The 22,405-nt window shown below is 46.8% G+C and overlaps 1 protein-coding gene across 1 annotated transcript in view; it reads left to right on the top strand.

Moving 5' to 3' along the window:
• The window catches only part of CTNNA1 (catenin alpha 1), a 120,139-nt gene that overhangs the window by 76,655 nt on the left and 21,079 nt on the right, over positions 1 to 22,405 (top strand). The window contains exons 10-11 of the mRNA XM_082291379.1: positions 10,980 to 11,072; positions 21,684 to 21,840. Coding sequence (XP_082147505.1) covers positions 10,980 to 11,072; positions 21,684 to 21,840 — 250 coding nt within the window. The remainder of the gene's footprint in view (positions 1 to 10,979; positions 11,073 to 21,683; positions 21,841 to 22,405) is intronic.

Here is a 22,405-nt window from a genome sequence, read left to right as displayed (position 1 = left end):
CAGGGTACCTCAGCACCTATTTTTCCAGTACTCTCATTTACAGAGGGGAAAAAAATCTGCCAACTCAGGTTTGTCTTTTATTGCTTTTATTTTTAATGTAATTTTGTATTACAAGGGAAATGTCCTTGCACTGTGGTCTGGAGAAGAGAGACAGAGTTATTTCCCATTTAAAATGGAGACCAAAATGAGCAAAATATCTCTTCCAAAGCACAAGCACGTTTTCTGTAATTTGTCTGTAGATAGCCTTGGCAGCAATTTAAAACTAATGTCTTCAATAAATGACCAGTGTTACTCTAATGTGCCCTCTAAAGTCTGACACTCTTCAACAGCCGATGCACTTTCCTTGTAAGTTCATTTTATTAGTCAACTAATTCATAAATAAATTAAATTCTTCTCGTAGAACATGCTTTCCTTACATTCATAATCAGGAAAGCAGGAAAGCCTCAGCAGAAAAATGTTCCTACATTTTTCAACAAAACTGGGTATACAAATTTAATACATCATACATAAGTAAAGGCAAGTGACCTTTTAATAGGATAACTTCTGTTCTTGTAAGGTTATTTTTTGAGGCCAATCTTCTAATGCTACACCAAATAATGTATGAAAGGGTCTCTAGGATGCTGGTAGAGTTTAAAAATCATGTTGGAAGAGAAGTAAGAGACTTCAGGATAATCTTTCTGTCCAGATTTCATTGCAAGTGCACATGGGGAAGCAGGGCCACGACAGTGAAACTGATGGCAGGGATGAAGGGATTGAATCCTCACAAATCTGGGCAGGGATTGGGCTGTTTGGAGACAATTTCTGCCTTTGGAAATGCTCTTGGTTTGCTGCTGCTGCTCCATGGAGGAGAGACATTTCTGCCACACCTCAGCCACAGGGACAGTCACCTCGCCGTGTGACTGCTGGCAGGGAGGGGCTTGCTCTGTGCACACTGGGGCCAAGGGAGATGTGGAGGGGGTAGAATTTGGAGGTGAATGAGTGTAGGGTGGGGAAAATACTCATGTGCTTTTATTCCACTAGAAACTGCCCTGTGTTTACTCTGTTCCTTTTTCCTTTGGAAACAGAAGCTTTTGTGGAAAGGGAAATGTGTAAAAGTGGTCGGGAAGTGTGAGAGCAGTTGGGTTTAGGTGGTGTTGACATGATGTCTTCAGAGGCAGCTGAAAAGCAGTAGAGTCTTTTCATTTTCCAGATATTTAAGTCTTAATTCCAACAGCATTTTTAAGTAGCTTTTTGGGTAAAGTTTTTATAGATGTGGCATAAGCGTTTTAATTCTTGATATTTAACTAAAAGCCTTGATGCATGTCTGGATTTTCATCATCTTAGTCATTAGCAATATTGGATTATTAGTCATGTCATGTCATCAAGGAGTTGCCTGAAATCTGTGTAGAGCTCATTACTGACACTGTTTTGTCGTCTTCCTCAAGAGCACAGTGTACTGACAATTACAGTTACACTGCCATGAACAGTTGTCTGAATCACCAGAAACTGGTTTAAGCAGCTAATAATAGGCACCAGCTTGGAAGCCTTTAGATCAGAAGGCAGCATGTTCTGAGTGATGAGCAAACTGAGATGGGAAAGAAGTACAGTTTCACAGAATCCCAGACTGGTTTGGGCTGGGAGGGACCTTAAAGCTCATCCCATCCCACCCCTGCCATGACCAGGGACACCTCCCACTGTCCCAGGCTGCTCCAAGCCCCAATGTCCAACCTGGCCTTGGGCACTGCCAGGGATCCAGGGGCAGCCCCAGCTGCTCTGGGCACCCTGTGCCAGGGCCTGCCCACCCTCCCAGGGAACAATTCCTTCCCAATATCCCATCCAGCCCTGCCCTCTGGCACTGGGAAGCCATTCCCTGTGTCCTGTTTCTACATACTCTTGTCCCCAGTCCCTCTCCAGCTCTCCTGGAGCCCCTTCAGGCCCTGGAAGGGGCTCTAAGGTCTCTCCAGAGCCATCTCTTCTCCAGGCTGAACACCCCCAGCTCTCCCAGCCTGTCTTCATTTCCACTTTGATAAACACAGAGACATTTTTGGATGAGGATAATTATTTGGGTACTGTCCAGATATCACTACTAGAAACACTTTTATTTTAAGGAAAGGTATTTGTGTTGCTAAGAAGCATCTCAGATGAGGGTTTGCTTTGAAGGTTTCAGCTGAAGCTGAGCTCTCCATCACACACCAGTGGTGTCACTGCTGTCGTGGTAGCTCAGACAGACTTGTGTAACTAATGTGGTTTGTGATTATAGCATTTTAACACTTCAGCTTGTTTGTCTGAGGGAGGAATAGTTCCTGTGCCAGCAGTTACATCTGCTGCCACAGCTGCATCGACGAGGGGCACGGTGCCCACGTCGCACACTGGTGTTGCTGTACCAGCCCTGCTTTCCCTCAGGTCTGTAGAGAGGATAATCCACCAGGCTGGAAATAAAGATCTGGCTGCACTTTCCTACTGTGGGTATGGTTTATGCCATAGATGTACTGATTCCCTTCAAACACCTCTTCTTTCTCTGTAATTTAAAAACTTCCCTGTTGGCAAGAGAGGAGTTGTGTCCATTGCTGCCCTTGCTGCGTGGTAAATGGAGCACAGTCTGGTTTGTCCTGATGCACAAACTCTGGGATTGCCCAGCCATGAAAAATTTCCCTTCTCTGAAACCTTGGCAACACATGGATTGCTCTCTGTTGGGGAAGAACACTTCCTCAGGGCATGGAAGGAGCTCACCACTGTGGAGCAGAGCTTTTGCAGGACAGTTGTACCTGGAATGGCAGCAGGGAGCTGGAGAGGTATTTGGAGACAGCTCTGGACAGTGGGAGAGGCAACTGCAAAGCTGTATTCCTTAACTAGAATTTTAAACACACAGATACAGCTAGAAATGTGGAAGTATTAAGATGTAATCCCAAACAAAAGGTGGTCACCCAGGAAAATATTAAGTGGTCATTTCAATATAACAGGGAGCAGAAGGTAAACAATACATTTATTTTTATACTATTATATTACTTACAAGAGCATGGGGAGACAGAGCAAGGGGGAATGGCTTCCCCCTGCCAGAGGGCAGTGTTAGATGGGATTTCGGTGAGAAATTCCTCCCTGGGAGGGTGGGCAGGCCCTGGCACAGGGTGCCCAGAGCAGCTGGGGCTGCCCCTGGATCCCTGGCAGTGCCCAAGGCCAGGTTGGACACTGGGGCTTGGAGCAGCCTGGGCTGGTGAAAGGTGTCCCTGCCATGGCAGGGGTGGCACTGGATGAACTTCAGGTCCATCCCAACAGAAACCAGTGTGGGATTCTGTGATGTTGTCTCTGATCCCCTTCTCTTGACATCACTTGCCAGCCTGTTGAAATAACAAACCGTGTAACCTCCATTTCTCATTGTGCAAAACTTTGGAATCAAAAATGCCAACCTTTGCTTGCCAGTTTTGTTCCAGCCAGCTGAAACTTCCCCTCCTTGTGTTTATAACCAGACTTGGAATGAAAACTGTTGTCATCTTCGCGTGAGGCTGCAGAGCTCTGGAAATAGCAGTTCCCTCAGTTTAGTCCTTCATTCCCCCCGGTGCTTTACGTCTGCAGTTTGTCTGTGTGTGCCTTGTTTTATTTAAAGACTTTTACTATTTTCAGTTAATACATTGGGATTCCGTTGCCCACAACAAGCTCTTGCAAGGTACCTTCTGTGGAGCTGCAGCCACATGCAGCTACTGAAGTCATATAAAATCACAAAGCACTTTGACAGCAGGGCTCCGGTAACTCTCTGCACAGTCCCAGTGGGTTTGATCCCAAGTCCTGCTGTAGTAAAGAAGTGGAATCGTTTTGTGTAATTCCTAGTTAGCTCTGCCTCTGCAAAATGAGGGGTTTGTAGGGTTGGAGCTGTAACACTTCTCCCTCATGCAGCACCTGTTAGGGCTGGCTGTTAAAATGCTCAGATTTGTCTTGAATATTGAGTGTAGTGTACAGGTAAATAAATAAATGTATGGACTTAGTGAATAATGAAAGCCTTTCTGGAGAAGGATGGGGATTACATAATCGACACATCTCTTCTGAGAGTCCTCGGTTGCCATTAGTTTTGCCAGAACAGTTGTTTCTGCAGATAAATTCATTTCCTGAGCTTTGACCAGCGTGAAGGAAATCGGGACAGGTTTTTTTAATATGGAGAAGGAAGAAATTAGCTGTGCTGTGTTTGAATTTTGTGAGAATATCAGATACACTTTTCTTTAGCAAATCCCTAGGAGGAGAATGTTCAATTGCTGCCTGTCCATTCTTTCTCTTTTTGCTTTAAAAATGGGTGATTTTTTAAGCTGCTTAAAAGTTGGAATTTGCATTCCCAGAGAAATTGTAAAATGTAAAGCAAAGAAAATAGAACAAGCAGCTGAAGTTTTGAAGTTTGATCAGAAATGAAAATGCCAGGAACACCTTTGAAAAACTTGGTTTCCGTGGTGTTGAAATTCCCAAGGTATCTGTGTACACATGGATGTGGGTTTGTTATTTTTGCGTAAGAGTTTTCAAGCACCAGTTACGAGAGGATTCTGCTTAATGTCGAGCTGAAAAGTTTGTCAGTGTAAGACAGTCGGAAAACTTCTTTCTGCAACACTACTTTTACAACTGCAGGTTCAAATGAGAGTGCTCAGACTCTCAGCATTCAATTAGTGCGTGTTTGGCTCCTGCACGGCGATGTGTAATCCGGGGTTGTAGCAATGCTGGGTGGCAGGGCCAGCTCTCACAACGTTCAATTATGCAACAATAAACACATTACAGAGCCTTCTTTGGGCTGCACCAGCTCGGGGTGGTTGCAGCAGCAGCACCTGCTTACGAGATTTTGCCTTCTTGAGTGCCTGAAGAAGCTGTCCTGAAAACTTGACCTGTAAACAAGGAGGAAAAACCTGGGAGGTGTTTCTGTGAAGTCAATCCAGGTGCATAATTCAGAGGCTTTAATACATACTTTTATTGTCAGCCTCTAAAATCCTTGCAAAGGAAGGTTTAAAGGGTTAGAGATTATAATTCCTTTCTTTTTCTCTTGCATTTTTTGTCTCTTGTTGAAAACGCAGTTTGCCAGTCCTTCATTAAGAGTTCCCTGTAAAGCAACCCCTCTGCCTAAGCCAGGGAGTCTGTGCAAGGAGAAGGTGGAACAAGCACCAAGGTGGAGCATTGTTACACAGAGCCACAGAATGCTTGGAGTTGGAAGGGACCCGCAAGGATCATCAAGTCCAGCTTTTAAGTGAATGGACCCACAACCTCGGTGTTATTATTAGCATGGCTGGGTTATGTTCAACAGTGTAATTTAAGAAGCTTAACACTGACCCCAAACATGTGTAGTTGAGGCTGCTGCAGTTTTTTAATTGCTGGAAGACTTAACTTCTTAGTCGCGATCTGAACGAATTTTGAGTTAAAAAAAAAAAAACAAACCCAAAAAACATATTTCATGTGGAAAAGGTACAGCCTGTGTCTTGTCTGGGAAGGCGGTTCTCTGCCACAAATTGTTACTGATGGTAGAAAGAACAGCTTTAGAAATGTCAAGTTTTTCCTGATTTAAAAATTAATAAATTCTGAAGAGTCAAAATTAACTAGAATTTGAGATGGAATCACTCTGTGACAGATGGTACAATATTTTTTTTAATATTGGATTTACACCTTCTTACTAATACCATAGTCCCAGCTGACCCTTTGCCCTGAGATAGTGCCTGCCTCTCAGAAGGAGCCAGTTAAGTTATGCCTCCTCCAAAGGCACAGAACCATGGAAGCATTTAAGTTGGAAAAGCCTTCTGAGATCCTTGAGTCCAACCATTCCCCCAGCACTGCCAAGGCCACCACTAAACCCTGTCACCAAGTGCCACATCTGCATGGTTTTTAAATGCCCCCAGGGATGGTGACTCCACCACTGCCCTGGGCAGCTGTGCCAGGGTTGGACAATGCTTTCAGCAAAGAAACTTTCTCTGGTATCCACCCTGAGCCTGCCCTGGCCCAGCCTGAGGCCGTTCCCTCTCCTCCTGTCCCTGTTCCCTGCCAGCAGAGCCCGACCCCCCCGGCTGCCCCCTCCTGTCAGGGACTTGTGCAGAGCCACAAGGTCCCCCCTGAGCCTCCTTTGCTCCAGCCTGAGCCCCTTTCCCAGCTCCCTCAGCCGCTCCTGGGGCTCCAGCCCCTTCCCAGCTCCGTTCCCTGCCCTGGACACGCTCCAGCCCCTCAGGGTCTCTCTGGCCATGAGGGCCCAGAACTGGACACAGCCCTCGAGGTCCCTCAGCAGGGCCAGCCCAGGGGACAGACACTGCCCTGGTCCTGCTGCCACCCCATGGCTCCCTGGGCACCCCTGGGCTCGTGTCCAGCCCCTGGCACCACCACTCCCAGGCCTTTCCTGCTGGACACTTCCCAGCCACTCCTCCCCAGCCTGGAGCATCCATGGGGTTGTTGTGATCCCTGGGCAGGACCCAGCACTCGGTCCGGTTGAGCCCCATACAACTGGCCTCAGCCCATGGATCCAGCCTGTCCAGATCCCTCTACAGAGCCTTCCTGCCCTCCAGCAGATCCACACTCCTGCCCAGCTCGGTGTTGTCCGTGCATTTACTGAGGGTGCCCTTGATCCCCTCATCCAGGTCACCAGTAAAGACATCCAACAGGACTGGCCCCAGTGCTGAGCCCACTGACGGGACCCCCACTGATGAACGGCCTGGATTTAGAGCCATTCCCCAGCGCTGGTTCCTGCCCTCCCGGATTGTGCCGGCACCAGAGCCACTCACCTCAAATCATCTTGCAGTGTGCTGATGTCATCGCTAAAGACAGTGAGATTTGAGTTTCAAGAACTGATCAGTGCATGAAAGCCCCTCTCCAGACGAGCCTGTCCAGCTGCTCCGCTTGGCACCGTTCGTTCCGTGCTCGGAATGGCTGGGGCTCTGCACTGCATTTGTCACTGGGGGGGAATTTAAGCTCATTCCTCTAAACACCAGCAGCTGCTTGGTCTGCCCTGCCTCTTGGGGTGTGAGGAGCTGTCTCTGGGCCGTGGCTGTAGACGCTGAACTGAGGGAGCCTTGATGCTGCAGCAGAAAGCTGCTCTGAAATCGGTCTGTGAGCAGCGAGAGGTGTCTGAACCGCGCCGGGCTGCGGTCTCGGGGCTGTCTTCATTCCCAGAGTATTTTTAACTTTTTTCAAGAGATTGCTCGTTATGCTGATTACATTATTTGCGATGGTTTTGTCTCCTTTGATGCCTGTGCTTATGTAAAGGGACTTGATGATATTGAATGGTAAGAATGAACAAATGCAGCGGGAATTCAATTGCTATTTTGCTCTCAAGCACAAGTGTTCTTCTTTCTAAATCAAGTCTGACCACTTACTATGTCAGTCAGCTGCTTAGCTGGAGACATGGAGAAACTATTTAATTCACATTTGATTTAAAGGAAATTTTTGTTCGCTTGAGGTGGATTATTTAATTTAGAAGTTTTGGAAATGTATGATTTCCAAGTGCTCTGTGGGCTTTAGAAGAGTTGATCTTCATCTCAGCTACAAAGCCCAATGTATTATGTGTATGTGCCAAATAACTGGCCAGCAGTACCCTATCCTCTGAAGAGAGAGGGAGTTTGAAGTTATTTGTCAGATCACCCAGAAATTATTGAAGATGAGTCCTTTTGCGTACTTTTAAAATTAAATTTCTTAATCCTGCAGCTGTCCACCTCAGCTGGTACGTGCAATTTCAGAATTCTGTGTTACAGAGCACCCGATAATTGCTGACAATTTAGAATACCTCATTGTTATGTCATCTACAACTTGATTAATTAGTAGACACAGCTCTTCTTAAATTCCAAATTTTAAGAGGCTTGTGAGTGTTTTCCAGTAGTTTGACAGAGCCTTCCCATGGGTGCAGTAATCATTGCACTGCTGTGGATTTACAGCCCTGTCTGCAGCACTCTGAAGTCATCTCAGCTGCTGCCAGGTCTCTGCTTCGCTCTGATGTTCAGCAAAGAGTTTGCTGGGAAGTTTGTGTGCTGGGCTGGCACAGAAACCAACCCGGCAGAGGGAATAGCTGGCTTCTGGATGAGTGTGCTGAAATGAAGTGTTGAGTTCTGGAGCCGCAGCAGTGGGATGGGATGTGGCAGCCAACAGTTGGATTGTCTTAAACTGCCAAAGACCCTCAGTCAGGGAAGCACACACGCTCCTTTCATGAGGGTTGGCAGTGCCAGTCGGGCGCTTTCTAAAGAAGAATTGCCATCAGTTGGGTATTCAGAAGAGAAATGACTGTTCAAAAATGACTGTGCAAAAAAGCAAATTTTCATTATACCATGGTGGGGACACTCCATTATGAACTTCTTTGCCTCTCTGTGTTCAGACAGAGCAGGGTTTCTGTGCGCTTGATTCATCACACTTGGCTTGAGAGACAGCACAACATCTCCAGATATCGGAGAGGCTGATTTTGTGGTGCTTCAATGTCGCTTTTATTCTGCCCCTACTCAATAGAGCTTTGTGTTCTCCTCGCTCCTAGAGATTGTAACTGCTGCTGTGGAGGCAGGAATGACAGGGAAATATGGACCATAAAAAATATTGGCAAACTGGTGTTTCTCAAAAATATGACCTGTGCTTAAACCAACAGCAAAATCTTTATTTGACTTTTAAATCATGGCATCTGATTGTCTTTTGATTCTTGTGAGCCTCTAAACAAAAGCATGATGTACTGCAGCCTGCTGGGAACTAGGGATTTAAGGCATGGCAAATGTACAGGAAAACTCCCCATGTTCAAACACAGTCCCTGTGAGAGAGGGTGTTCCAGGCCAGCTGTTGGTGGGGTGCCGTGCAGAGGGGCTGGGCTGGAGCCTGCTCACGTGTGGTGGCAGAGAGGAGGAGCAGAGCCCTGGCTCAGCTGGGCCCTGCCTGCAGCACTGTGCAGAGAACTGGGGACATCCTGCAGTTCACCCCTGCATGTGCAGGACTTGAATCCAAACACGAGTGGAAGAGAAACTTCAGGAGCAGGACACAAATATTCCTGAGAGCTGGCAGAGTTTCTTCTGTGTTGTTGATGCTGCACAGTCTTTCTCTCAACTTTGGTTTGTTTTCCTCCAAATATGTGCCATCACAGCTGTTTGCTTGCTTGTGCTGTGCTGGAAACACCTCTCCTCTTGACACCCTTGCTTTCCATCCTCTGGAACTCGATTTGGAGCTGGAGGGAGGAAGGGGCCATGTGCTTTGCAGTTGGAACTTGCATTTTGCTCCCCAAATTGATCATGGGATTGATGAAAAATGCTGTTCAAGTGTAATGGCACGTGATTGATGATTTGCAGGACAGTAATGTATTCTGTGTGGGAACATCTGCCGTGAGGGAAGGGCTTGGGGAGGGGGAATAGCATGTGGTAGAGCTGCAGATACTACTTCAAAATGACTTATATGAATGTGAAGAATAGTTTAATTAAAGGCAGAATGGAAATTCCCCAGCCTACAGAGAAAAGTATCTGGAGAAATCTGGTTCAGTGGTGTTACTGAGCATCTGCTGGCTCCTGGTGATGCTTTTATGGCACATTTACAGGGGGCTTTGCAGGTTGCTTTGCCTCTGGAAGGACAGCACTTGGTGTTCGTCTCAGTTCACTTGCTGCTATTTTTACAGCTTTCTGTGTTCAAATGGCTCAGAATAACATGCTTGTCATTCACCTGTCAGCTGAGAAATGTAACTTTTTTCAGACTTCCTTCCCCTGAGAGTAGCTCCAGTATGAGAAATATCTTCAATTACCAGAAAATTCTCTGCTGTCCCCATCCTCCATGCTCTTAAAAGGCAGGTATTTACAGAGGTCTCTGCTTCAGGCTGCCCTAGTTAAGGGTGATGCTGTGCAGCAGGTCAAGGTTGTGGAGTAAAGTTTTTAGCATCACAAGAAATCCTGTTCAAGTTTTGGAGGCCTGTGGATGCATCTCGAAGATCTCCTGTACTGGTTTTATCTGATGAATTGCAGCATAGATGGAGGGCTGGAGGAACACGTGCCAGGCTTCACCTGCATCAAAGCTGTGTCCTGTCACAGAGGGGCCCTCATGGAGCACCAGCAAACCAGCTCGGGCTCTGTGGGGTTGCTGCTGTCTCACCCCTGTGTGAATGGGGTGATAAACTGGAACTGCAGCTGCTGCCAGCGCTGCTCTTGTGCATTTTACTGGAGAGAGCTGACCCTGATCAGTGCCAGCAGTGATGTCTGCCCTGTTTGGCTGGCTGGGGGTGAGAGCTGGACCTGCCCCAGCCCAGAACCCCCCTGCCCTGGGCAGATCCCGCAGCGTGGGCAGCAGGGCAGGGGGGATTCTGCCCCTGTGCCCCCTCAGGTGAGAGCCCACCTGCAGAGCTGCCCCAGCCCTGGGGCCCAGCCCAGGAAGGGCCTGGAGCTGCTGCAGCCGGGCCAGAGGAGGCTCCAGGATGATCCGAGGGATGGAGCAGCTCTGCTGGGAGGAAAGGCTGCGAGAGCTGGCATTGTCCAGCCTGGAGAGGAGAAGCTTTGGGGTGACCTCACTGGGGCCTTGAAGGGCCTGAAGGAGCCACAGGAAACCTGGAGAGAGACTGTGGAAAAGGGACTGGAGTGCCAGGACCCAGGGAATGGCTTCTCTCTGACAGAGGGCAGGGCTGGATGGGATATTGGGAAGGAATTGTTCCCTGGGAGGGTGGGCAGGCCCTGGCACAGGGTGCCCAGAGCAGCTGGGGCTGCCCCTGGATCCCTGGCAGTGCCCAAGGCCAGGTTGGACATTGGGGCTTGGAGCAGCCTGGGACAGTGGGAGGTGTCCCTGCCCATGGCAGGGGGTGGCACTGGATGGGCTTTAAGGTCCATCCCAACCCAAACCATTCCAGGATTCCATGATCCGACGTGTTACAATTTTATGTCTACAGAAGGAAAAGGTGCCATCAGTGGCTTCAAAACTGGTTAGACCGGAGTTAATGTGGGCACTTCATGTTCCATGATGGGTTACTGGTTACTGGTCACTGTTGGGATCAGGCAAAATTTTTCTGCATAAAGAAATAACCTTCAAATTTAACAGTTGTCTCTTGTTTTCTCTCACCTCTGACACAGGTTGCCAACTTGGCCTGCTCCATCTCAAACAACGAGGAAGGGGTGAAGTTGGTTCGCATGTCAGCCAGCCAGCTGGAGGCCCTGTGTCCCCAGGTAAGGAGGGGCATCACAACAGAAGACAAACCCCCACCAGCTGGGCAGCTGGTGCTGCTTAGGACATGCTCTGGTCTCAGGGTGGCTGGCTGTGCCTTGCTGCAGAGCTTGTTTTTTCCCTTAGAGAATATGTAGAGAATGAAATGCAGTGTAGGCATCAAGACTTAGGAACTTTGAAACCCGTGGCAAAGGAATCACTGATGTGAAAGGGTCGTTTCTATGTCATAGCTCTAATTCCATTTGGCCCAGATATTCCAGTAACCTGCAGTCAGTAGATGTGGGAAGCTTCAGTGGTTTCCTGTGCACATCTGTGCTGCAGGAAGGTGCCTTGTGAAGGTGCTAGCACTGCTCCTGGGCAAGCTGTAAGATGAATTATAAAACACTATTTTTGCCTGAGTAGAATATAAATGTGCCAAAAAATCTTCCCGATGGAGTAGGATGAGAGGAAGTTGGCTATGTGTGAAGAGTGGGAACCTGGCTGAGACTACCTTTTAATTAATGACTTTTTAATGTAAACAAGGAAATTAAGTTTATATAAGCACTAGACTATCCTCTTCCTTTTTGACAGCCTGGTGTTCTAAATGTCAACAACTAGATACTTGGATGAACCCCTGAAGACTTCAGGGTGCTTTTGATTCGTGTAATTTACATTTTTTAAAGCAACAGGAAATTCAGATCTAAAACTTCCAAATAAACTGTTGCTGGTAAGGAGGAACTAATAGAAAATATGTGCTCAGAAAAATTGCCGAAATGGTGTTTTATGAAAATAAAGTGTATTGTCTCAGGACTACTCGGAGTTTCTGCAGATTTTCCCATCTATTTTGGTCTTTTTTAAAACCAGTCGAAAGGAAGAGAGATGTTCACCTGTACCCACCTCGGCAGGAGGGCATTTTGAGGGAAGAGGTGCAGGCAGTGTGAAGAGCAGGACTGTTTTACCTGTTGTATGACCTCCAGGTAACAGTGCTGTTAAACAGGTGAAGACAGGCCCCTGAGCATAAAGCATTAAATGCTGTCCAGGAGGCCTTGGGGCATGCCAGGGTGGCTCTCTGTGGCCCCCACTCCTGCGTGTGGCTGAGCAGTTCTCTGCCTCCCACCCTGGGGTGAGGGCTATGCATGGCTGCTGAAACCAAAGGTCAAGTTTTGCAGTTGGAGCAAAGCATGTGGAAGAAAAAGCTTTTAGAAATTCATCTTCCTTCATATAAGGGCTTGCTCTTTTCTGGAGGAGCCAACTAGGCTGATGTAAGTTTTTTTTTAGTTACCTCCCAGAATATGGGTGTCTAACGCAGGGTGTTCCAAACAAATGCTGCTGCTTTTGAAAATAATCATCTGAAGAAAGTTAGGTTCTCTTTGAATCTAAATGTTTCTGGTGGTTGTCCAAGTCTGTGGGGGTGTTTTCCTCTCCCCATTGCTGAAATTGTGCGTATTTCAGACTCTTCTATCTTTGCTTTTCCAACAACTGCCTATTTAAATAGATCTACTCCTGTATAAAATAAGCACCATGGTAGTCAGCATGAAATAATGGCCCAGCTGTAGTTACCAGTCACCAGTGTAGCCACATCTCCTGAAGTGCAGCTGTTAACCTTTGACTTTGGGGATTATGGACAATATATTTAACACACATTGGAAGCTCTGAGTATCTATAAATGCACAAGGGCTTTAACTGATGGAGTTTGGCTTTACAAAGGTCACATCTCTGAACTTCCAAGCCTAGAGTTTAGATGTTCCACTGCACAGTCTTGCCTTAATTTCAGGGTCATCACCAAGAGATTAGTAAATGACGCTATAGATGTTCATTGCATTGAAAGAGTGCTTTTATATTATATTACATGCTCTTGGGCTGATTCTTTAATGTTCTAAGAGTATTTAAACATGTTTTGAATCCTGAGAGATAATTAGGGGCACTTGTCTAAGCTGTTTTACAAATGGCATCTGTGTTTTCTGGTAACAATAGCTTGCCTTGTGCCAGTGCAAGCAGCACGGCTCTCCATCCTCCTCCTTCTCAGCTGCCTTCCTCAGCTTGTCCCCAAACCTTGGGTATTCTCCACAATCTCTGAAAGGTTCTCAGTATCATGAACAGCAAAGTGGGATTTTATTTCCTTTTTTAGACAATTATCTATTTATTCTGCAGTTTATTCCTGATGAGATTCACAGCTGCATCTTGAATCCTCCTAGGTGGCTGTGCTGGACAAATGTGTGAATTAGGCAGAAGATACAGGTTAAACCCAACATTATGTGCCCCATATGTTGGTTGGGGTTTTTTTGGCTCAGATAGTATTTTTCCTGGAAGGTGCTGGTTTCAGAATGAGTCAAGTCAATCAGTAATTACAGTAGTCTCAGAAACTTAAAAGATGTCAATAGCACACAGGAATATGGTGTATGAAATGTAATTCAAAGTACTGCTGTGCTTGAAAGATGAAACTGAAATTAAATGCACTTGAGTCCCAGGTAACCTCTTAAATAGTTTATCTGAGCAGAGGCCATTCTGGGAGTAGGGAATTCCTGGTTAAAGAATGATTTCTGCAGAAATCAATCTGTAGAGTTAATTATAAAAGCTGTATCTCAAATAGAGCAGTAATTTGCTCCCTTGCCATCAGGAGTCATTGAACTGGCAGCAGGAGGAAGGAACATGCAACTCTTGAAGCTGGCTAGGGAAAACCTGGAAGTTTTGTTGGTATTGACAAGCAGACAGTCCTTGCCAGTGTCACCCTTGGGTTCACATGTTCTCAGGTTTGAAATTTTCTTTGAGGAAAAAGAAAATGCAGAAAATTTTTCATGGAAAGGTCTCTACAGAAACAAGCAGTCAATTTATTTAGCATGGTTTTGTTACTGGAAATCAGCTCTTCCTCAGGAGTAACATCATCTTTCCTGTTTGTGGGTCCCCAGCCAATTAGCACAGAAATGAATGTGAAGCTGAAGACTTAATGGGGTATTTAGAGCTCCCTTTCGAGGCTGCAGGAGGAGCTGCTGGGAATGTCTGTGCAAACTTGGGGAGGCCACCAGGCAGCACTTGGAATAGCCAGCTGGGTGATTTGAGTTAGTCTGGGCTTACAGGGCAGAAATAAGGCAGCCTCAGGGGGTCACTGGTGTTTCCTCCCTCAAGCCCTGACTTAACAAGCCTGCCTGAATTCTGTCTTGTGAGAGCACTTTTGCTGGAATTCTGTGTGTGCAAGGAAGCAGCTTTGTCCAGCACCTCGCAGGAGTTCCCTCAGCCCTGCCTTGCTGGGTGCTGGGCAAACAGGCCAGGCTGGAGGGGGTTAAGGTGAAGGAGCAAAGTTCTCCATCACTACAGTTAACTTGGAAAAAAAAAAAAGCTTAAACTGTCTTTCTTAATGGAAATGGAAAATTACTGCTGTGAAATGCTTGGAATAGCTGCCTGTGCCTTCCTTTGCCTCACAGAGCGCGGGGGGAAGTTCTCTTTGCCTTCTTGCTAAACACAGAGCCTGCCAATGGTGAATTAGGGAAAGATTTTGTTTATCTCAATTCAGAAACCTGGATCCTCGCTCACATCTCTGGCTTCTGCGCTGTTTCCAAGAAGTACTTGCTTTAGGAGCCTGGAAAAGCTGTTTTGTAACAGCATTTTGCATTAAAGATGCCTGGGAAGAGCTTAAACCATCAGTGTTTCTGATCATACAAGCTGTAGGTGTTAGAAACCAACAGTGAGAATGCCCCAGCCCAGCTCTTGAGAGGAAGGAGAATTGCTCCAGCCTTTTGATGTGACAGTCTGCTGTCACTTGAGCTCCTTTTACCAGCTATACATTGACTTCCTTGGTTTTTGCAGCCTCCATGAAGTTCATCTATAGACTCCTACCCAAACTGCAGTCAGGCTGAGAGCTGTAAAAAATAACTGTGGAGTAGAGTTCCCATCAGGTTGGGTGTTTGCTTCTGCCAGCAAAATGTGGAGCCCATTGCCCTGGACATTGGGCATCTCCTGGGAAGTGGCTGCAGGACAGAACTGCCCCGGGGCACACAGGACCTGCTCTCCCATGTAAGGCAGGGCTGGTTGCCTTCCCCTCCACAGCCCAAAGAGCTCACCCTCCAAAGAAACTTTGGGAGGCCACCAGGCAGCACTTGGAAGCACAGGTCCTTCCCAAGCCCCTCCATACCTGCTGGAGTGTGCTTGGATTGCTCACCACACACACGCGAGCGAGCGTCGCCCATCAAACTGACTCCAGAGAATTCTTGGATTAAATTACATTTTTAATAAAAATAAATTGGCTCTTCTCGTATTAACATCTTGTTTTAATAACTGCTTGTTCACATCCTTCTATTCCAATTTTGAACTGCTTGAAAAGCCATTTGCTGCTTATAGATTTCTGATGAGGCAGATGGCTCATATGTGATCACACCTACTGACACAGACAAAATACCAAAGCATAAGGAATCCCATGGAGAGTTCCAGAAACTTTTGTTTAAAAGTTGGACTATCTTAGAGAAACAAAAAGCCCCTCCAGGCCACCCCTGAAATCAGGCAAACGCAAATGTGACCAGCAGACTTTGTTCTCCTTGAGTCCCCGGTCACCACCAGTTTCCTGGTGGCTGTTGGAGAAGGAGAGAACTTAATTTTTCTTGCAGTAAAGACTTAACATCAAACAATTGTCCCCTTTTTTCATCGCTTTGAAAGACTGTCAGATTTTCTGAATGTTCTAACAAGCAGATCTGTCTCCAGACTGTTTAATTACAGGTGCTTGAAACATTTTATTGGCATTGAGCAGAAATGCTTCTATTAAAAACTTAACACTTGGGTTGCAGATTTGTATCAGCCAGGCTTGCATGGAAGAACTGCCAGCACAGGCCAAGGCTGACCCTAAAAGCAGCAATTTTAGAAAGTCAAACAGTTACTGATGGGTAAAAATAAGCAAAGAGCAGGAAAGGGATTCAGTTCTGTAGAAAGAGGTGTGAGTAAGGGCCCTAGGTTTCTTCACAGGCACAGGATCTGGGGAGCACAGTGGTGGAACAGTTTCCAGAAAAGACACAGAGTCCCTGAGACCCCCAAAGCTTCAGCAGTCAAAGTCAGTAAAATGCAAAATGGAGCAAGACAAATGGCACCAGAATTCTTGCAGGTTCTACGTGGACTGGCAATACAAAATCAGTCCTCAGCTCCAAATGAAAATGCTTTTTTCATGGATGGGGAAGCTGATTGATAGGATAATTATCTATACACAGTATGCAAATAGTCTTTATAGCAAATAGCAAACACTGCTGTGACAGTACATGCTGAACTGGAGAAGGGCTTTTTGCTGAGGGGACTGGAGCACATCCCATGTGGAGCCAGGCTGGGAGAGCTGGGGCTGTTCAGCCTGGAGGAGGGAAGGTTCTGTGGAGACCTCAGAGCCCCTTCCAGTGTCTGAAGGGGCTGCAGGGAACCTGGAGAGGGACTCTGTATCAGGAATTGGAGCCCCACTGCCAGAGGGCAGGGATGGATGGGATATTGGGCAGGAATTGTTCCCTGGGAGGGTGGGCAGGCCCTGGCACAGGGTGCCCAGAGCAGCTGTGGCTGCCCCTGGATCCCTGGCAGTGCCCAAGGCCAGGTTGGACACTGGGGCTTGGAGCAGCCTGGGACAGTGGGAGGTGTCCCTGCCATTGGAAAGAGATGAGCTTTAAGGTCCCTTCCAACCCAAACCAGTCTGTGACTGTAAGTTACTCAGTAAGAGTGTGGATCTGTGGGTTGTGACAGCACTGCCACAAGACTAGTAAATATCTCTGCAGACATCCCTGGAGTCACTCTGTGCATAACTTACAGGAAAGTGCTCAAAGTGCCTTTTTTACATGGGAACAAAGTATTGGAAATCAAAGGAAACTTCTCCTTCCTCTTTCGGTGCATGAGGCTCCGTTCATCGCTGGTCACTGCCATTAGAGCTTCTGAGAGTGTAAAACAATCTGCTGTGTGTTTTGCTCCCAGGCATTTCAGCTCATCAGAGCCTGCAGAGTGCTTTTTGCTGTACTCGAGTGCATGGAGGGCTGGCACACACCGACGTGGGCATGCAAACCTGGCCTTGGATGTAACTGGAAGCGACTTGAACGTCCTCCTTATAAACCATTTCTAACACTCGGAGCAAAATGCAGCGAGGAGCAGGGAAGGGGCATGAGCAGGGTGAACACTGGAGGCAACTCTGGCATCTTGTGTATGGAGAGCTAAATTATGAGGAGCTTCTTACGAACTGCCAAGTAAACAAGCCATGCTTGCTGCATTACAGGAAAACATGGGATTAAAACCCACCTGGGCAAGGGCAGAGAGGCTTGCTGGCTCCTTTTCATGTACTCCTGAGTAAAACTGACTTCACATCCCCACTGGGGCACTGTCTGTGTGTGTCACTTGTTCCCTTTGCCCCTGAGATGAGAGCTGATGGGTGGGGGCTTGTTTTATTAGCTTTTTCTTTTTTTACAAATGCAAAGTATCCTGGATTTGTAGGCCATGGAGCTACTTTCCAACTCATTATCTAAATGCCACAAGAAATGTGGTGAGTCAAGATCTTTATATAAACCCCAAACCCAAGTGAGTTATTTAGAAACTGCAGATGTTTGGGTTGTAAAGAAATGGTGTGTAGTGAGGGGAGAGGACTGGGGGTTCACTTCAGAGCTCCTGAAACTGAAAAACTCCTTGTTGGGGTGCAGTAACATCCTGAAACCAATCCTGCAGGAATCAGGGCAAAGCTAAACCAGCTGCAGAAAGAACATTCTCCTGGAAGGAGCAAAAGCTCCCTATCAAAAGGACTGAGGCAAAAATCAAGAAGTGCTTAAAGCCACCAAAATGGGTGTGGGTCAGACATGATGTGCACTGAGTAAGATACAACAGGTTGGGATTGCAGTGCAAATAGGTGGGTGATAGTTTTCCTCTCCCAAGTGATGTTTCTTCCTTTGGCCATGCCAGCCAAGTATTCAAAATTGTTCTTTGTAAGAATACCACCACGTGTAAGAGCTTTCTTCTGGCCTCTCTGACTTTCAGATGGGGTGCTATAGAGCTGAGGCTGGAAGTCATCCTAAATTTAGCCTAAAAGAATTAATTCTGGCTGACCCAGTGGCTCTAATTTACCCACAGGTTTATCTGAGGTTCAGCATTTTCTGGCTGAGCTTTTTGAGAGAGCTTCTGGGCAAAGCAGCTGCAGTGTTGTGACCGGGCAGGAGTCACTGCAGGGAGCCTTGGAGAGCCCTGCAAAGGGGGAAGGACACAACCACAGTCTGACATCTCTGGTTTCAACAGGGAAAATAAAACCAGGGAAAAGCAGCAGCTTCTTCCCATGGAAGGGATGAGAAGAAGACTTGAGGTGCAGATTGAGACATCCACTGCAGTCTTTGGAATGCTGAGCCTCCCCAGTCCCAGGGCATTGCCAAGCCCTGGCTGCTGCCTCGGGAAGCTGCGAGGTGCAGGAGAGAGGCTCAAGGAACTCTCTGGAACCACGCTATGGAGTGTGGAGCTGTCTCACTTGAACGCTGCAATTGCTACATGAAACAAAGCACCGATAAAAATAGTGTGTTTTCTTGCCATGCTTCATTTCCTTCTGGATAGGCTCAAAATGTCCCTGTTTGATTCTCTTCTTTGTACAACTTCAGTGAGTCATTGTGATCACAGCGCTCTGGCAGCATCTTGAAAAGCTCTGAAATACAAAATATTTCCCTGAAATTGCCAAATGTTTTACATGGAAGTGGCTACATTTCAGATAGTGTGGTCATGATCTTCCTGGGGTTTTAACTGTGTCTGCCTCTATCCTGTTACTGATATTTTAAAGTAATTGCCCAGTGCTTTATGTCTGTTGGAGAAGGAGTAGTGTATTGTGGTCCATCCCTTCTCCCGAAAAAGTGTTTCCTCCTCCCCCTGAAAGGGTTTATTTTTAGATAATAAAGGGATCATAGTCCTGCTACTTACACAGACTATTTAAGATCCAGCATCCCTGTCATTTTCCCATGTCTCTCTAAGCATCTGTTGGAAAATAAATCAATCACTCTGTGCTGGATACCAGGCTATATTCCCTGGAATAGATCACATGCAGGGTGTTGTCAGTGATCCCTGGGACATGTCCTCAAGCAGAGGTGTGAGACACCTCTGGGATTATTTGCCCACTTGAATGCTAAACTCTCCTCAGAGTGAAGGCTTTTATCACCCCTGCTAAAGCTGCGTGTTGTGGCCACTTTACACATGGAGATACAGAGGATGTGCTGTAAAAAGGGACTGCTGAGCTGTGTCTGCTGCCCTGAATTTCACACTGAGCACACACACCTGTAAGGCTGTCCTGAGCTGGAAGTTTGTCTTCAGCTCCATGGTGACCATGGATAACCTTCGATATTCCCACCAGGTTTCCTCACCTCCAGCACTGCTGGCTGCCTCCCTAATGCAGGAATGTCTGTAAGGGAGATCATACACACTGCTTTTGCTTGATCATTGTTATAAGAGACATTCACCTTGGCCACTCATTTTTGCTGTAATGTATAAAAAACCTACCCTTTCTCCAGTTGAACAAACTGCCTGTTGAGAGGAGGGTGATGCAGCCTGTGCCTCCTGTGTTTGGATTTGGTGAGGACACACAGTTTGAGTTTGTGGAGCAGTTGCAGAGCCCTGTATGTGTGACAGCTCTGCCATTACCTGTGACGAGGTGCTGAACGTGGGCATCTGGGCTTGACATGCGCTGTTGGCAAAGATTAATTGTCCAGACAGATGCTGTGTCCAGACAAACATCTCGCAGGTACCCAGGCCATATGTTCCTGCAGCATTAATGCTGCCCTGTCTCAGTGTTGGGAGGATATTTTCTATCTGATATAGGCCAAGGCAGGTTGAGAAAAGCAGAGGAAATGTCCTGACCCTTGGTATCGCCTCTGTCTCTGTAGTGACAGCTTCTAGCAGGATAAAAGCTGAGAGCAGATTTCTAGAGCGTTGTCTGGTTTATCTCTCCTGTTTCCAGGCCACTTGTTTAGATTCATCTTCATGAAACCTTGGATAGCTAGATTTTGACTGATAGGTGGTTAATTCATTACATCCATCAGACTGGGGCAAGAGGTGGCAGTGGCTGGACTGCAAATCAGGGCTCTTGAGCAGAGGACAGGTTTGCCTCTCTAAAACCTCTATTTCTGTTTGATTTTGAAATTCTAAACAACATTTTCTTGGGTGCTGCAAGGCATTTTGGAGGCTTTCAGGACTTTCAGATCCATGAGTGAGAGGGGCAGAGCAGCAGGGACCATGGCTGGCAGCAGGGACGTTCCAAAGGGACATCCTGACTCCTGCAGGTGCCACACAGGTGTGACCTCGGGCTGGCTGGAGGAAGGGGAGCAGCAGAGGAGCCCACGGTGGTGGTGGGGACAGGGACATCCATCCCCACAGGCCCCTGAGCAGATGCTGCTCAGGCTCAGGTGCTGCTCCTTGTGTTTGTCACTGTCACCAAACCCACCGAGCTGGGCTGGATTTGTGACCCAGAGCTGCAGCCCCCAGCTCCAGAGGCAGGATGGCAGCGTGGGGAGCAGCCCAGCCTGTCCAGGGATACTCCTCAGTCACTGCTACCTCCTGGCATCCCTCGGGTGAAGCAGCCTCCTTCTCCTGCCTGATTCATTCAGTGCCATCCCAGTACGTTTGACATCAGCATCATTTCCATGTTTAGTGAGTTATATATTGTTTTAAATGCTTTGTGACACTTGTAAATGAAGCAGGTAGAGAAGGTAGATTTTGGAAAAGCGGGAACATCTGGTGCTTGCATGTTTTGGTCGACAATTTTGTGAAATTAATACGGTCCTAAAAAGAAGAAAAATTACACCTTGAAGTTGTGAGTTAATTAGCTCTGACTCTCAGGTGCTTGGGAACAAGGCTGGGATTGTCACGCTCTGGCTGCGGATGGTTTCTCACACCTGGCACCTTTCCAGGTCGTTCTGCTGCAGCAAGAGCAGGACCAGGCTGTTGAGATTGGTTTCTCCCCACATTCAGAGAGGCTTTTGTGGCCATTTCAATGACCAGCTAGTGGACACAGTGTAAGCTTTGTGACCCAGCAGCACCTGTAGCATTTGTTCTGCTAAGAAAAACTAGGATCTGGTGTAAATTCTGGTCTTAGTGTTTGAAAAAAATTAGGAGGGGGTATTCAAAAGGAGCATATCCTGCTGTTCCCTCAGCTTGTTCACAGCCACAGCAGAAATCTGAAGTCATTACAACAATTACTGGCAAGATTCAGACTAAAGCTTTAGGAATAAGTGATAAATCAAAATTTATCTGTGTTTTTATATTTGCATATTGTTTCTACTTCAGTCTGTGTAAGATTAATCCTTTTTTGACCTTTTTACTGAGGTTTTGGCAAGTAGCAAATGCAGCCTCAAGTGTACTAAATGTCATCCTGCCTAAAATGCTTAACAACACAGCCGGCACTGGGAAAGCAACACCTTGTTACCACGAGCTGCTAAAGACAGGTGAAACCAGCTCTTGGGAAAACTTGGCCAAGTGATTTTGCTTCCAATAACTATCCATAATCAATGTGGGAGCACGTATGAGTTGGATGCGAGAGCAACAAAATTAAACACTTCTGTGTTTAAACATCAAGCTCCACAAAACTTATGAAAATTGCTTTGTCTGCTGCTGAGTTCATTGGACACAGAAGGTAATCATTTTGTTGGGATATGTTTTAAAAATCCAGAGGTGTTTTACAGGTCATCAATGCTGCACTGGCTCTGGCTGCTAAACCCCAAAGCAAACTGGCTCAAGAGAACATGGATCTCTTCAAGGAGCAGTGGGAGAGGCAGGTCCGTGTGCTGACAGACGCTGTGGATGACATCACGTCCATCGATGACTTCCTGGCTGTATCAGGTAATCAGGGGCACAGTCTCAGAAATAATCATCCTCCTAAGAGCTTACTCCTGGGAATGGGTGGTTTGGACACGTGTTCTGGAGCCTGTGAGGTTTTTGGAAGGGATGGTGTTGTTACACCTCACCTGGTGTCACCTCGTGCCCAGCGAGGTGTGAAAGTGCAGCAGGAGATCTGGTCTCAAGGAGAAGGCACTTCATGTCTCAGGATTTGGAATTGCTGGCTGAGCTAAGGATGCATTACCATGTAGCTGCTGTAGACAAGCCTCACCAGTAACTCTGGGGGAAATACAACGTGTTTATGTCCAAGGTAGGAACTAGCAGAAAAAGTGATCCCTCAGTTCACTTTAGACTCTGCCATGTAAACAAAATTGAATATCAAACCATGGTTGTACAAGTTAATTAAAATAAAACTGTTAGTACCATGTCAGCTTTAGTAAAGTTTTAAGAGTTTTTAGGGGAGATTGGATCATTATAATAGATTAATAATTGCATTTGGCAAAGTGCTTGCCAAGATAATCCGTTTTATCAGCATCTTGATAAAGACCCACTGTCAGCTGCTGTGACC

The sequence above is a fragment of the Coloeus monedula genome (genome assembly GCF_965178545.1).
Source record: "Coloeus monedula genome assembly, chromosome: 15".
Classification (NCBI taxonomy): Eukaryota; Metazoa; Chordata; class Aves; order Passeriformes; family Corvidae; genus Coloeus; species Coloeus monedula.
The sequence above is the reverse complement of the archived record's forward strand: the minus strand, read 5'-3'. Positions and strand labels throughout refer to the sequence as shown.